Source organism: Silene latifolia, chromosome 4, assembly GCF_048544455.1.
Source record: "Silene latifolia isolate original U9 population chromosome 4, ASM4854445v1, whole genome shotgun sequence".
In the NCBI taxonomy this organism is placed as follows: Eukaryota; Viridiplantae; Streptophyta; class Magnoliopsida; order Caryophyllales; family Caryophyllaceae; genus Silene; species Silene latifolia.
In genome coordinates this window covers 75400271-75412667 of record NC_133529.1, presented here as the reverse complement: position 1 = coordinate 75412667, position 12397 = coordinate 75400271, and the positions used below count along the sequence as shown (strand labels likewise).

Below are 12397 nucleotides of genomic sequence, written 5' to 3'. Positions count from 1 at the left end.
CTGACTATCCGCAGGTTACTTTCTCTACCTCTACTCAGCGAGCTAAATTCATTACCTTTGTCGAAAAAGTAAAAGTTCAGGCCACTCGTTTTCTTCATAGGCCAACTTTAGAGAAACGAGGGTGTCTTGAATCTGTCGTGTCTCTGCTTAATGCCACAGGGATGTCGGGACTGGTGGACATCGCTGAGTTCACCTACTACACTCTTACACTTGAGTTTTTCTCGTCTTTTGCTTTTGACCAGGCTTCTTTTGAAGCCAATAGGAGTAGCCCTTGCATTTCTTTTCGGCTGTTCAATGTCACCTACTCCTTGACATTAGCTGATTTTGCTGGTTATTTGGGTCTTTATTTCGAGGGTAACACCTCGGTAACTTCTGATGTGCACAGGGTAATGTGGTCGTGTTTCTCTGACTGGAACGACCCTAAGAGGACGGGCACTTCCGTCCACTTACCCCCTTTTCGTTATTTTTTCCGGTTGATGGGTAATACCATTTTCGGCCGCAAGGAGTCAAATAATGTGAATACCATTGAATTCTCTATCTTGGCGGGCTATCTGAACATTGAAAGGCGGGTAGCCCGTATTTATAACATAGCTTATTTGACTGCCTCTCACTTTCACACTATAAGTGAGGGCACTTTGGCCACTATTGTTTGTGGTGGGTTGGTGATGCATATCGCCAACCGTCTGGTTCTTCTTTTCCCTTGAGAGGAGGCCCCTCTTGACCCAGACGCACGCTTCATGGACCTTGCTTACGCCAGGTCTGTGAAGTGGGTTGATTCACGGGGTCGGTGGAACATTGATTCTTCCATTTGCGACTCCATCCCTCTCCTTGGCCTCCCTCCCATCTTGCCCCTTACCACTGTTTTGGGGGCGACTCGCCCGCCTTTGCCTAGCTACAGGCTCCCTATTAGGGCGGGCACCACTACTGCTAGCACCTCGAGGCGCGCTCGTGCCTCCTCTTCACAGGCCCCCTCCTCCTCCACTCCTGCTCCCACGGGCTTCCCGGCCACTTTTCGTCCCCCTACACCTATTGTTATCCCTGCGGTCATGGATCAAAGGGCGGTTTCACGTCTGTTGGGTGATTTGTGCAGGAGTTTTGATCAGCACAGGATAGACATGGCACTGGCCATGTACCCAGTTTACGAGGAGTACGCTCGGTCGGGGATGCTCCCACGAGGTCCCTGGACTCACCCTTCTTTCTTTGTTCCCCCGGTGGGCGGATACCCTCCGCCTGCTACGAGATCTACTCCCACGTCTACTACTGCCGAAGCTGCTGAGGCGGAAGAGGAGGATGACTCGGGTTCCGAGGAGGATGAGGGCAGCGACTATGACGATGGGGATTAGATACTTTTGTGAGTTTCCGATCCCTCTTTATTAGTTTCTTTTTATTTTGTTGTTGCTTATATTCTTCTCAATATTGCTGTTGATGCTGGTGATTTGCTGCTGAGCACAATGAGGGCATTGCGCGTTTTGGTTTGGGGAGGGTATTTGCATATGTCTATTGCATCTGCATTTGTTTTTTATTGCATTTCAGTCACACGTTTACTGTATTTCAGCTTGCATTTGTTTTCAATTAAAAAAAAAAAGAAATAAAAAATTGAAAAACCACCAAAAAAATTCAAAAAAATCACGTTTACTTTCGCATTTAGGTCGAGTCGGAACGGAAGGATTTCAATGATGAGTTTGCATTACATATTGTCTCATTGCCCTTCCCTTGCACTTTGAACATTTCCAAGTATGTCACTTGCATAGTCTACGAGTTTTTGTTGGAATTTTGCTAAACGAATAGACTTGACTCAATATTGGCAAGCTACTTAAATTTCTAAGGATAGAGCTTAATAAATCGGTGACATTCATGACCGATTTAATGTAGGAATGAGAGTAGTTTCTCCTTATAAGGCATGTCACATTAATTTGCATAAGCATGAGTCTAGTCTACTTGATACCTATATGCATTCGGGTCCGTGGTTTGTTGACACATGTGGTAGAGGTTCCCCTTTCTCATTTTACCCATAAAACTCACATAGCCAAATAGCTTATTTTGTCCCATTTAGCTACATACTATACTTAGCCTACCCTATCCGAGCTAGTAATGTTAGTGTTTTGGGAATTTCGTGAATGTCTTTTTGGTTATTTTGTTCTTCATGAGAAGTTGGAGGTGAAATGGTGGGAAGGAAAGAAAAGAAAAATGAAGAAGAGATAGAAAAAAAAAAGAAAAAACAAACTCAGAAAAATGAAAAAAAAAAGTGAACTGAACTGGTAGAGAGTAGCAGGCCAGCAGGGGTGGTCGATCGACTGATGTTGTTGGTCGATCGACTGCCCGTACAGGTTTTGAAAAAAAAAAGAAAAAAAAAAGAAAAGAAAGGAAAGAAAATGAAAAAAGAGAGAGAGAGATCACGTGTTTAAAATGATTTTCGGATGGTGATTTCTTAATTCCCATGAGCTATTCATATTATTTGGGGGATTGTTATTTTATTGGAGAATTTTGAGTTCTATGCTCGTGATATTTGAGCATTGGTGTTATTTTTGGTAAGTGGAAGTAAGAAGTGGATTTCCTTATAATTTGGTTTAGTGGTTATTAGCTCGGCTTAACCCCTCTTTCCCAAATTTATTTTAGCCTCTTTTTACCTCTAGCCTCACAATTCCAAAATCGCCTCGGCATGTGTCATGTTCATTAAGTGGTTGGAATGCATATGCACGGTTGTAGAGACTTTATTCATGTTAGATTGCAGGCATGTTCTTATGGGTCGTAGATAGGTGAGAGTCTTATTTTTATCACTCTTCTGTCTTGCACAATATATCTTACCTCGTACTCAAATGAGCGAATGAGCGACCCGTGAGAGTCCGATATATACGAGTCTTGCAAGGTCAAAGGTTTGGTAAATTCTTTAACATGGTTAACTCGTTTGCGTTTGACAAAATACTTGGATGTTAATAGTTGCATTAAATTAGTTGGGTATGATGGTTTGTATTAGCTCTGAGCATGAAATCCGTTCCATTAGAAGTTTTTAGTTGGGTCATAGTGCTTGCTTTGGGACAAGCAAGGTTTGGTTTGGGGAGATTTGATACGTGCATATTCTATACACATTATTTGCAGTTTTGGCACGTATTTCTATGCGTATTTGTTAGCTTAAAGCTATTATTTCTCCCGAAACGGTTTACTTTGGAATTCCTATGATTTATTGTATGAATGAGTGGAAGTGAGCTAAATCAAGCTTAAATCGTCCTCCGGAAGCAACTTTATGGAAACTTGGAAGATGGGAGTTCGGACTTGTTCACTTCGGGATGCGTGCATGGAGTGAAGAGGTTGTTTTGAAGAGAGAAGGATGTTACTGCACAGTGTAGTTGGTCGATCGACTATCTTGCTCAGTCGATCGACCGTGGAAGTTGAGCAGAAGAGACAACACTGTACTGGCTGGTCGATCGATCGTGCCACTTGGTCGATCGACCAGGTTTCGCAGCTGTGATTTATTTTACGTGTTAGTCTTTTAAAAGCCCGATTGTAATTAACTTTTGGGGGAACGTTTATCAGTAGAAGGCAGTAATAATTTAGGTTATGCTTTTCATTATTCAACAACAGAAGTTTTTAGATCTAGTTTTGGGGGAACAAGAAAGTGCAGACTACAGATTCCAATTCAATTGCTTTGTTCATCAATTTCCTTAGTAAGCTTTAATTTAATTTCAATCTTCCTTTATTCTTGTCTTTTTAATTCTTGTTGCTACCAATTTATTTTCGAGTAATTCAGTTTTAATCTTCTATTTAATTTTCAATTCAATCATGTCAATTTCATTGTATGTCTTTAAGTTTGCAATTGTTATAGTTTTAATCATGCATAGCTAATTATCTTGATTGGGAATTAGGTGAGCCATGGCGTAAATTAGGGTTGATTTTATTAGTATGATTTCTTCCGTATCGATCTTGTTTCCTTTTGATAAACCCGTCTTGCTAGATTGAAAGATTAGTAGGGTTAGGTTTTCATTAGTTTTGGAATTTCCTTTGAGCGAAAGCTTTGAGAAATTCTAGGGAATTAGAAGACCGTAAGGTTAATTTTGAGCATTGATCGAAAGGCTTGCTCATATTTCCTGAGACCGTATTACAGGACCTCTGCTACTTTCTTGACCTGACCTTAGCCATGGTGAACCGAAGTTCCCGATCTCCTTTTTGTCTTATTTGAGCAATTTCTTATTTTGCCAATTAGTCTTTAGAATCAAACAAATTCAAAACCCCCATTTAATTTTTTTTGCAAAAGATTTATCATTTCAATCAAAAGAGAGAAATTACAATACATTTTGCAAGACTATCCACTAGCAATTAAGCTACTAACAGCCACAAACCAGCAAAAGAAGACCCCAAGACAATACACCAGAAGCTAAGAACAAATGCTATCTACTATATGTGTATAGTCAGGGTGAGAGTGCCATAAAGACATCCTGACAGAAACCAGGTACTTAATTTTCTGAACAATCCCCCTGCACTGCTGTATAGCTCCTTGAAAAATGCGCCTATTTCTTTCAGCCCAAAGTTGATGAACTGCAGCCACCAGAGAGACCATAAACCACACATGTCTCCAATGCTTTAATCCATAAGAGCTCCTATAGAGCAGCTCCTCCATAAGACTTTTACCAGGTCGCAAAATGCCCATCCAGTGCGAGAAATCTTGCCAAACAAAGACGAGAGAAAGGACAATAGAAAAACAAATGGTCACAAGTCTCTAAATTGTGTTCACAAAGCACACATCTGTTAACATGGCAAATGCCTCTTCTGTGCAGATTATCAATAGTAGCAAGCTGATTCTGCACAGCCAAGGAGCAAATGATCTTATGACTAGGAGAAATGCTGGAATGGGTGAGAGGACAGGTCCAAGGCCCAGCAGCAGGAGCATTCTTCAGAAAAAGATAGACATGATGTAATGACAGCTTGCCTGCAACAGTCCAGCTATGCATCAGAGTTTGAACATTAAAAATGCTACCAGCTTTGCTAAGTAATACATCTCTAGCAGCGAGGATAGCTTTAAAGCTATAAGGGAAGTAAGGTTTGGAAGGAATATGCCAAATATCAGAATTCTTGAGAACATAATGCTGCACCCAGTGAGCCCAAAGCCCTGAATGAGTCTGAGCAAGCAAATAGACCCATCTGCTCAGGAGGGAGACATTCCAAATTTCCAGATCCTTAATATTGAAGCCCCCAGCAGAAATAGGAGAGGAAATGTCCTTCCAACTTTTAAAAACATGCCTTCTTTCACCACAAGGAATACCCCAGAAGAAGTCCTTACAGAGTTTAGAAATCTTCTTAGTGATATGCCTTGGAAGGAGAACACTAGAGCACCGTAAAAGTATTCAAGCCAAGGACAACAGAGTTAAGAAGTGAACTTTCCCAAAGATAAGAGAGAAGATGAGCAGACAAAAGGTGATAGCTTTTTGAACAGCTATAAGAAGAGGGTCAAACATAGTAGTAGTAAGCCTAGCAGTATTGAGGGGCAAACCAAGATACCTGAAAGGGAAAGAACCCTTAGTAAACCCTGTAGTATAAAGAATCTGAGCCTGTAGAGAAGGAGGAACCCCACCAAAATAGACATTAGTTTTATCAGGGTTGGCAAAAAGTCCAGAGACTTGAGCAAACTCATGCAAAGCAGTAGAAGTAGCTGCAACAGAAGGCATATCTCCACGGGTAAAAATCATGAGATCATCAGCAAAAATTAGGTGAGTGAGATTCAGAGCATGACATTTAGGATGGTGAGACACATGAGGTTGCTGACAAAGCTTTCTAAGGTATTTAGAGAGAACTTCCATACCCAAAACAAAAAGATAGGGGGACAAAGGATCCCCTTGTCTCAAACCATTATGGCCAATGAAGTACCCAGTAACATCACCATTAATTTTAAGAGAATAGCCAGGGCTACTAATGCAAGCCATCACCCAATCAGTAAACAGTTGAGGGAAGCCCATCAATTGCATAGAACAAGCCAGGAAATTCCAATTTAAGGAGTCAAAAGCTTTCCTAATGTCAACTTTAACCAGACATCTAGGAGAAACATTTTTCCTGTCATAACCTTGAACCAAAGCCTGAGACAACATTGAAAACCCCCATTTAATTGTTACTTCAATAAATTAAAAATAGCAAATAAAATTGATCTTGTCTCTCTGTGGTTCGACCCTTACTATCACTAGCTATAGTTTTAGTTCGGATTTATAAATTTAATTTTGATACAAAACGACGGTATCAATTATACTATAAATATCATCACATTTGTAGTAACAATAAGAATCACTTTATTATTACTAACCTTTCTACTTCACTTTTTAAATAATCTACATATACATACATATCATAATTAAAAGAATGTCGTCATCTTCATCATCTGCAATCACACCTCCTCAGCAATCGGTAACCCGCTATATCAACCCGATTACGTGCATAATTCACAATCTCCCAGTCATACGTGATGCTGCTGGGAATCCAGATTCTAAGTCTCTTAACCCATTGAGGGACATCCTCATTGAGAATTAGTTTTCAAATGTTAGGGCAATCCACCCAGCTTGGATTTCTGGTTGTGGGTTTCTTGGATATGCTCTAATTGTGTTTTGAAGGGATGGTCTTAGCGATTTTCGCCAAGCAAAACAACTCGCTGCAAGGTATGCATCACGTGACCATCAAAGGGGCAAAAGTGACTTTTATGGCGACGACCCTAAGGATCGTTATGTACACGCTGGGCCTTACTTATGATTTGCCACCGCTGAGGACGCTCATCTGATGAGAAAGGTCATATCGTACAAGTTTATTAATGTACCGAAATCATGGGAAGACGAAGAAGTGCCTCATTTTGATCACCATCTTAATGCCGATGTAGTAAGCTTGATTTATAATCAAGTTTATCCTCAGTACCCATCTCCTAATCAAACTCCTGTTAGGGTGTTTAATTAATTTACTAATTAGTTAGCTGTTTTTTTTGTGGTTTTTTTTTTATTATTATTGTGTTTCCTTTTTTCCCCCTTGTTGTACTGTTTTGTTTTTTTGGCGCCATTGGATAATATGCCCGTTTTAATATATAGTTCTACTCTTTATACATGCGAATGCTTATTAACATAGATTTTAAATAACTTGCGAAAAGACAAATAAATGAAATAATAACATATAATATAATGACAACGGTAGTGCATAAGAACCGTGTTACAATATAAACACCTCTAAAAATAAATTGAAATTGGAAGATATTAATAAGATAATTACAACGGTTCTTATAAGAACCGTGTTAAATTATGCAATTGCTGAATAACATATTTTAAATAACCTTCTTTCTTTCTTTCTTTCTTTCTTTCTTTCTTTCTCTCTCTCTCTCTCTCTTTCTTTCTTTCTCTCTCTCTCTCTCTCTCTCTCTCTCTCTCTCTCTCTCTCTCTCTCTCTCTCTTTCTCTCTCGCTCTCTCTCTCTCTTATTACTCAAATTATGTCAAGTGGTAGCTCTTCTTCTTCCTTTATTTCAACAGGGACATGTAATTGCCCAGTTCAGGCAGCATTGCGGACTTCTTGGACTTGGCAAAATCCGGGAAGAAAGTTTCTTATTTGCAAATTCTATAATCCCGAAACTAAAATGCGTGGATGAAATTACTTCAAGTGGGTTGATGAACCGATGACTGAGTGGCAGAGGAAGGTTATAAACAGGTTAGTGAATGAGAAAAAGAGCATGGATATCGAGATTACTCAAGTGAGAAGTATACTACATCAACTTGAAGAATCAAAGCGGGGAAATGACAATGAAATATTGAAGGCAAAAGAAGAATGCATGAAGTTAACCATGTATATCGTAGAACTCAAAAATAATGAGGGATGGCTTAAGTTAATTGTCAGATTTCTTCTTCTAATTGTTATTTACCTAGTTTATTATGTATTGTGGTAGTTTGTACTCTTTATGTGTAAACTTGTAATCCTTTAAATTAATGGAAATAAGCAAGATTTTCTGAGAAACATATTCTAATTAGCTGGCATATACCAAATGATGCTTTATTTCTTGGTGGTAAACCAAACACAATGAAATATAAAATAAAACGGTTATACCCAAACCGTTGTTCAGGACGTATACAATTATAACGGTTCAGGCCGTTGTTACGTATATAAAAATGATGCTTTATTTCTTGGCGGGAAAATCAAACAACATGAAAATATTACAGACAACAGTTATTTCTAACCGGTTGTAGATAGTACTAATCAATTACGGTTTCAAACAAAACCGTTGTCTGTTTGGAAACAAAATACAACGGTTTTTCTTATACCGTGTTTATTACTTTCCATTAAATAAGGTCTTGCAAGTGTTTTATTATTCACACATATATACTCTGAGCTTCCCCTCGCCCACATAATATCCTGAAACATTATGTATATACAATAATAAATGTTTTAGCTGAAATTAAGTTACTACTTAATATGTGTATTAGCCGAAACACTTGTACCAACTATGCTCATTATATATGCAATTAGCTTACGTTGTCCCCGAAAAGTATGATAAGTACCTAAAAAAAAGACTGGGGAAGCCCTCAGTACTTGGAAGTTAAAGATTGTTGAAAAGCACTTGTTCAACAAGGAAACCAGGGAGATGAACAAGAAACCACTAACAAAGAAGTATCCGTATGTCAGTCAAGATAATTGGGATAGCTATATCGCTTATAGGCAGTCTGACAAGTTTAAGGTAACTTAATAATAATAAGTAAAGAAGTATACTTAGTTTAGTGTTTGGTCATGCTTACGTTTCTTGATACAATTTATTTGATGAAGGCTATGAGTAACAGGAACAAGGCGAACATTTCAAAGAAAAAGACCGCCTTTTACGCCTCCCGAGGTGGTTATAGATTGATTAAGAAGAAACTTGTAAGTACATAATTCTTATAGTATTAGACTATTAGGTATTTTAGTCTGATGTTATATATGTTCATAGTAATCATACATATTTTGAGAGGATATCAATGTGATGAATGAATTGTGGGCAAAGGATGGAAAATTCAGTCGTCACGATGCTTCGGTAGAGGGTCACAGTCCTAAGAATGGAAAGACCGAAACTGAATATTATAAGGACATCAAAGAGAAAATTGTAAGTTTGAATAAATATGTCACTCCTACCACAGGTGGTCGGAGTTATATAATTGTGAGTTGCTTAATTGTTTTATGTGTATGTAGAGGATCTGTGAGAAGGAGGTACAAGAAGGAAAATGGAAGCCTGAAGGACGTGATGACATTCTTGTTAAGGCAATCGACAAAGCAGAGCATCCAGGTCGTGTGAGAGGGGTATCGACGTATGTTGGTATCACTAAGTATTTTGGGAAAACTACTCGAAGTGGTGATGATTCCAAGAAGGTAATCTATAAATACTGTATTTGAAACAACGTAATTTATAACTATATATGCTAACATTAATTTCTACTACACAGCTACAGAAAATAGCCAGGTTGATGGTGAGAATGTTGGAAATTGGAGGAAAAGCCATCAGAAAAAGAGTTGGATATGGTTCAAGAAGTCATAAAGGAAGCAGATGAGGAGGAGGAGGAGAAGAGGGAAGAGGACAAGGAGGAAAAAGAGGTAATAATATTTATGTCTTATATATATATATACAATGTGTTATATGATTTGAAAAATCAGTACGTGTTATATGGACAAGTGTTAATGTACAGAAGGAAGCCGAGGAGGACATGGCAAGGGAGAAGGAAATGGCAAAGGAGACCGAGGTGGGAGCCGAGTATCAATATCAGGCAGTTGAAGAGGAAGAGGAAGCCAGGAAGGCCGTGACACATGATGAGATTTAGGTAGTCGATGATCAGGCGTTCTTCTCTACACCGAAAAAGGTAATAGCTGCTAGTTTATAACTATTCATCTCAGTACACGTTTTTTACTTATGAAATTTATTAAAGGTAGTGAATGTATGTGTACTAATTGATTAAAGTTGTCGTGAAGGGCGATTTCAAGGTAGCTTGTCGTCTGTTCTATTTACAGGGGAAACAGAAAGTTGATGTTGCCAGGGGATAGTGTTCGCTTACGACCAGCTTCAACAAGTTAAGGTTCATGGTATACCCCTTCGTCACAATTGTAGGAAAGTGGAAGTGCCTCAATTATATAAAGACGAGTATGGGGAAGTAAAAGTACCATTTCCTAATAAGGAGATTACTTATTTGAAAGAAGCCCTAAGCTCTTATGTGCAATGGCCTAACAACCTCATCAATGTTGTCATTCCCGAGGTACCTATACGCAGACGTTAATTATTACTTGTTCTTTAAAGCCATGGCGGAAGCTAAAGCAATTACTACTACGTCAACGGAAGTTGTTGCACTCAAGCCTGCTTATGATTCTTATTATGAATCGTGTGCATATAAGAAAAAAATGAAAATTGCTTCGCTGAAGGCTTTGCACAACCTGGTTGTAAAGAAGTCACCTAGAGGGATGTAGTCATGATTAACATTGAAGAGGAAATTATGGGCGCAGCTGATATAGCCGTACTGGACCCGAAGCAATGATGTAGAGCGAGTCGTTGTTCACTCCATCAAACACATTTTTACCTAACTACTAGCATAGCAAGCAAGTCGGGTCGATCCACGGGACGGTGTGCTTTGGGTTCTAAGTCCATCTATTTCAATTTATGCTAGTGTCACAATTGATTTGGGTTTGTAGTTGTGTTCTAGATTAATGAAAGCAATAAAGTAAAACAAGCAATAGAAGGAAGGGTGTAACAAATGACTAAAAGTGCTAGGATATCATGAGTTCATAGAGGATTCATGGGAGTAAATCATACAAACGTGTCCTCAATTAGATGCAAGCATTTATTGTTGTGGTGGGATCGAGTTGGTGTATAAGCTTATAATCCCTAAGAAGGTTTGGGTCCCGGAGCCGAATTGATTAGATTGTACAACACCTACAGGTCGATTTAATCCTTCCTATTCAACTCTATGCAAGGTCTAATGAGGCTCGAGTTGGTTTATATGCTTACAAGCCTCATTGATAAGACAGGTGATGGATCAAAAAATGCAAGGATTCATAGGCTCGCATTTCATCAAACATAACATGTGCATAAGTTGAAATCACAACAAGCAAGCAAATAAATTATGAAAACATATTAGATTAAGCATGAATCAATCCCATGTTTGTTTCTCCTAATTCCCCATTAATCCTAGCTAAAAGACTACTCACTCATTATCATGGGTAACATGTCATTAATGGTGTCAATCAACACAACAAGTATAAACATGATAAGAGAGTGAGGAAATAAACAATAAAGAGTAAAAAGTAATGGAATTCTACCAACTTAGGAATGATCCAAGTATAAAGCAAAGAATAATATAATAAAACTTGATTGATTGATGAAGAGTTGTCAATTCTCCAATAATAACCCAATAATCTACTCCTAATCTTAGAAGGTTTGCCTCCTCCAAGAGGGCTTAATTTAATCTAAGGAAACATAATGCCTTTGATTATTACAAATGGAGTATATATAGTAGTACATCATTAGGTTAAGCAAGGGTAGATTAGTAAATAGCATTGATAAGTGTTGAGTAGGGAAATGCAAGTCCCGAAGGAAATGCGCATATCACGTTGCTACCCCCACCACGATCCGCTCGGATCAAAATTGAAGCACGTCTAATCTGTCTGGGAATCCGCTCGGAAAAAAAGGAAGATGCTCAGATCATGGGTCAATGATCCGCTCGTCTCATGCTCGGGATGCTCGTATCAGGACACATCAATCTGCACGTCTTGTGCTCGGGACACACGGATCTTGGCACAGTACTCCATTCTCTTGGTTCAAAGCCTATGATCTACGTATACTCTTTATTCTTACTTCGTCGGTCGCCGTTCTTGCCTCCTCTTCATACTAGTCCATCTAAGATCGTCAACAAGCATCCGAATGTGCACAAGAGATGATGGGAATTCCGCCTCATTATCTCCTTTCCTATAAGACATGTAAAATGCACTAGGAAAGCAAAATAGGAAGGAATTGACGTATAAAATTGCCATGAAATGTTATAATGGTATGCAAAATAGGTTCAATTAAGGGACTAAATGCGCGCAATTAAGAGTCACCTCAAACATCCCCAAACCGAACCTTTACTCGTCCCGAGTAAAGAGGTGAGTAGAACTAGACCTTTATTTAAACTATCCTAATAATATAACCGATGTGAGACATTTAGCGGGTCTCACTCCGCCCCTTCAACTCACAACAAGACATCCATGAGGTAGGGTGCCTTCTTGCATGGTAAGGTGGGGCTTGCCAAAATGGCGATACATCCAAGCATTAAGCACACAAAACAAATAATGGATGCATCTACAAAAGAATAGCCACTTTCCTCATCAAAGTGGCGGAAATCATCTACAAGGGAAGCAATTTAAGGGTACACATTCCATTATAGATATTATTTCCCCAAGTTACTA

At 38.9% G+C, this 12397-nt stretch overlaps 1 protein-coding gene across 1 annotated transcript in view; it reads right to left on the bottom strand.

The window, feature by feature from the left end:
- Window positions 1-4619: 4619 nt before the first annotated feature.
- Window positions 4620-12397, bottom strand: part of LOC141651661 (uncharacterized) — an 86433-nt gene continuing 78655 nt past the window's right edge. The window contains exons 2-3 of the mRNA XM_074459361.1: window positions 5491-6062; window positions 4620-5316 (exon numbers count right to left, since the gene is read on the bottom strand). Of these exons, the coding sequence (XP_074315462.1) occupies window positions 4620-5316; window positions 5491-6062 (1269 nt within the window). The remainder of the gene's footprint in view (window positions 5317-5490; window positions 6063-12397) is intronic.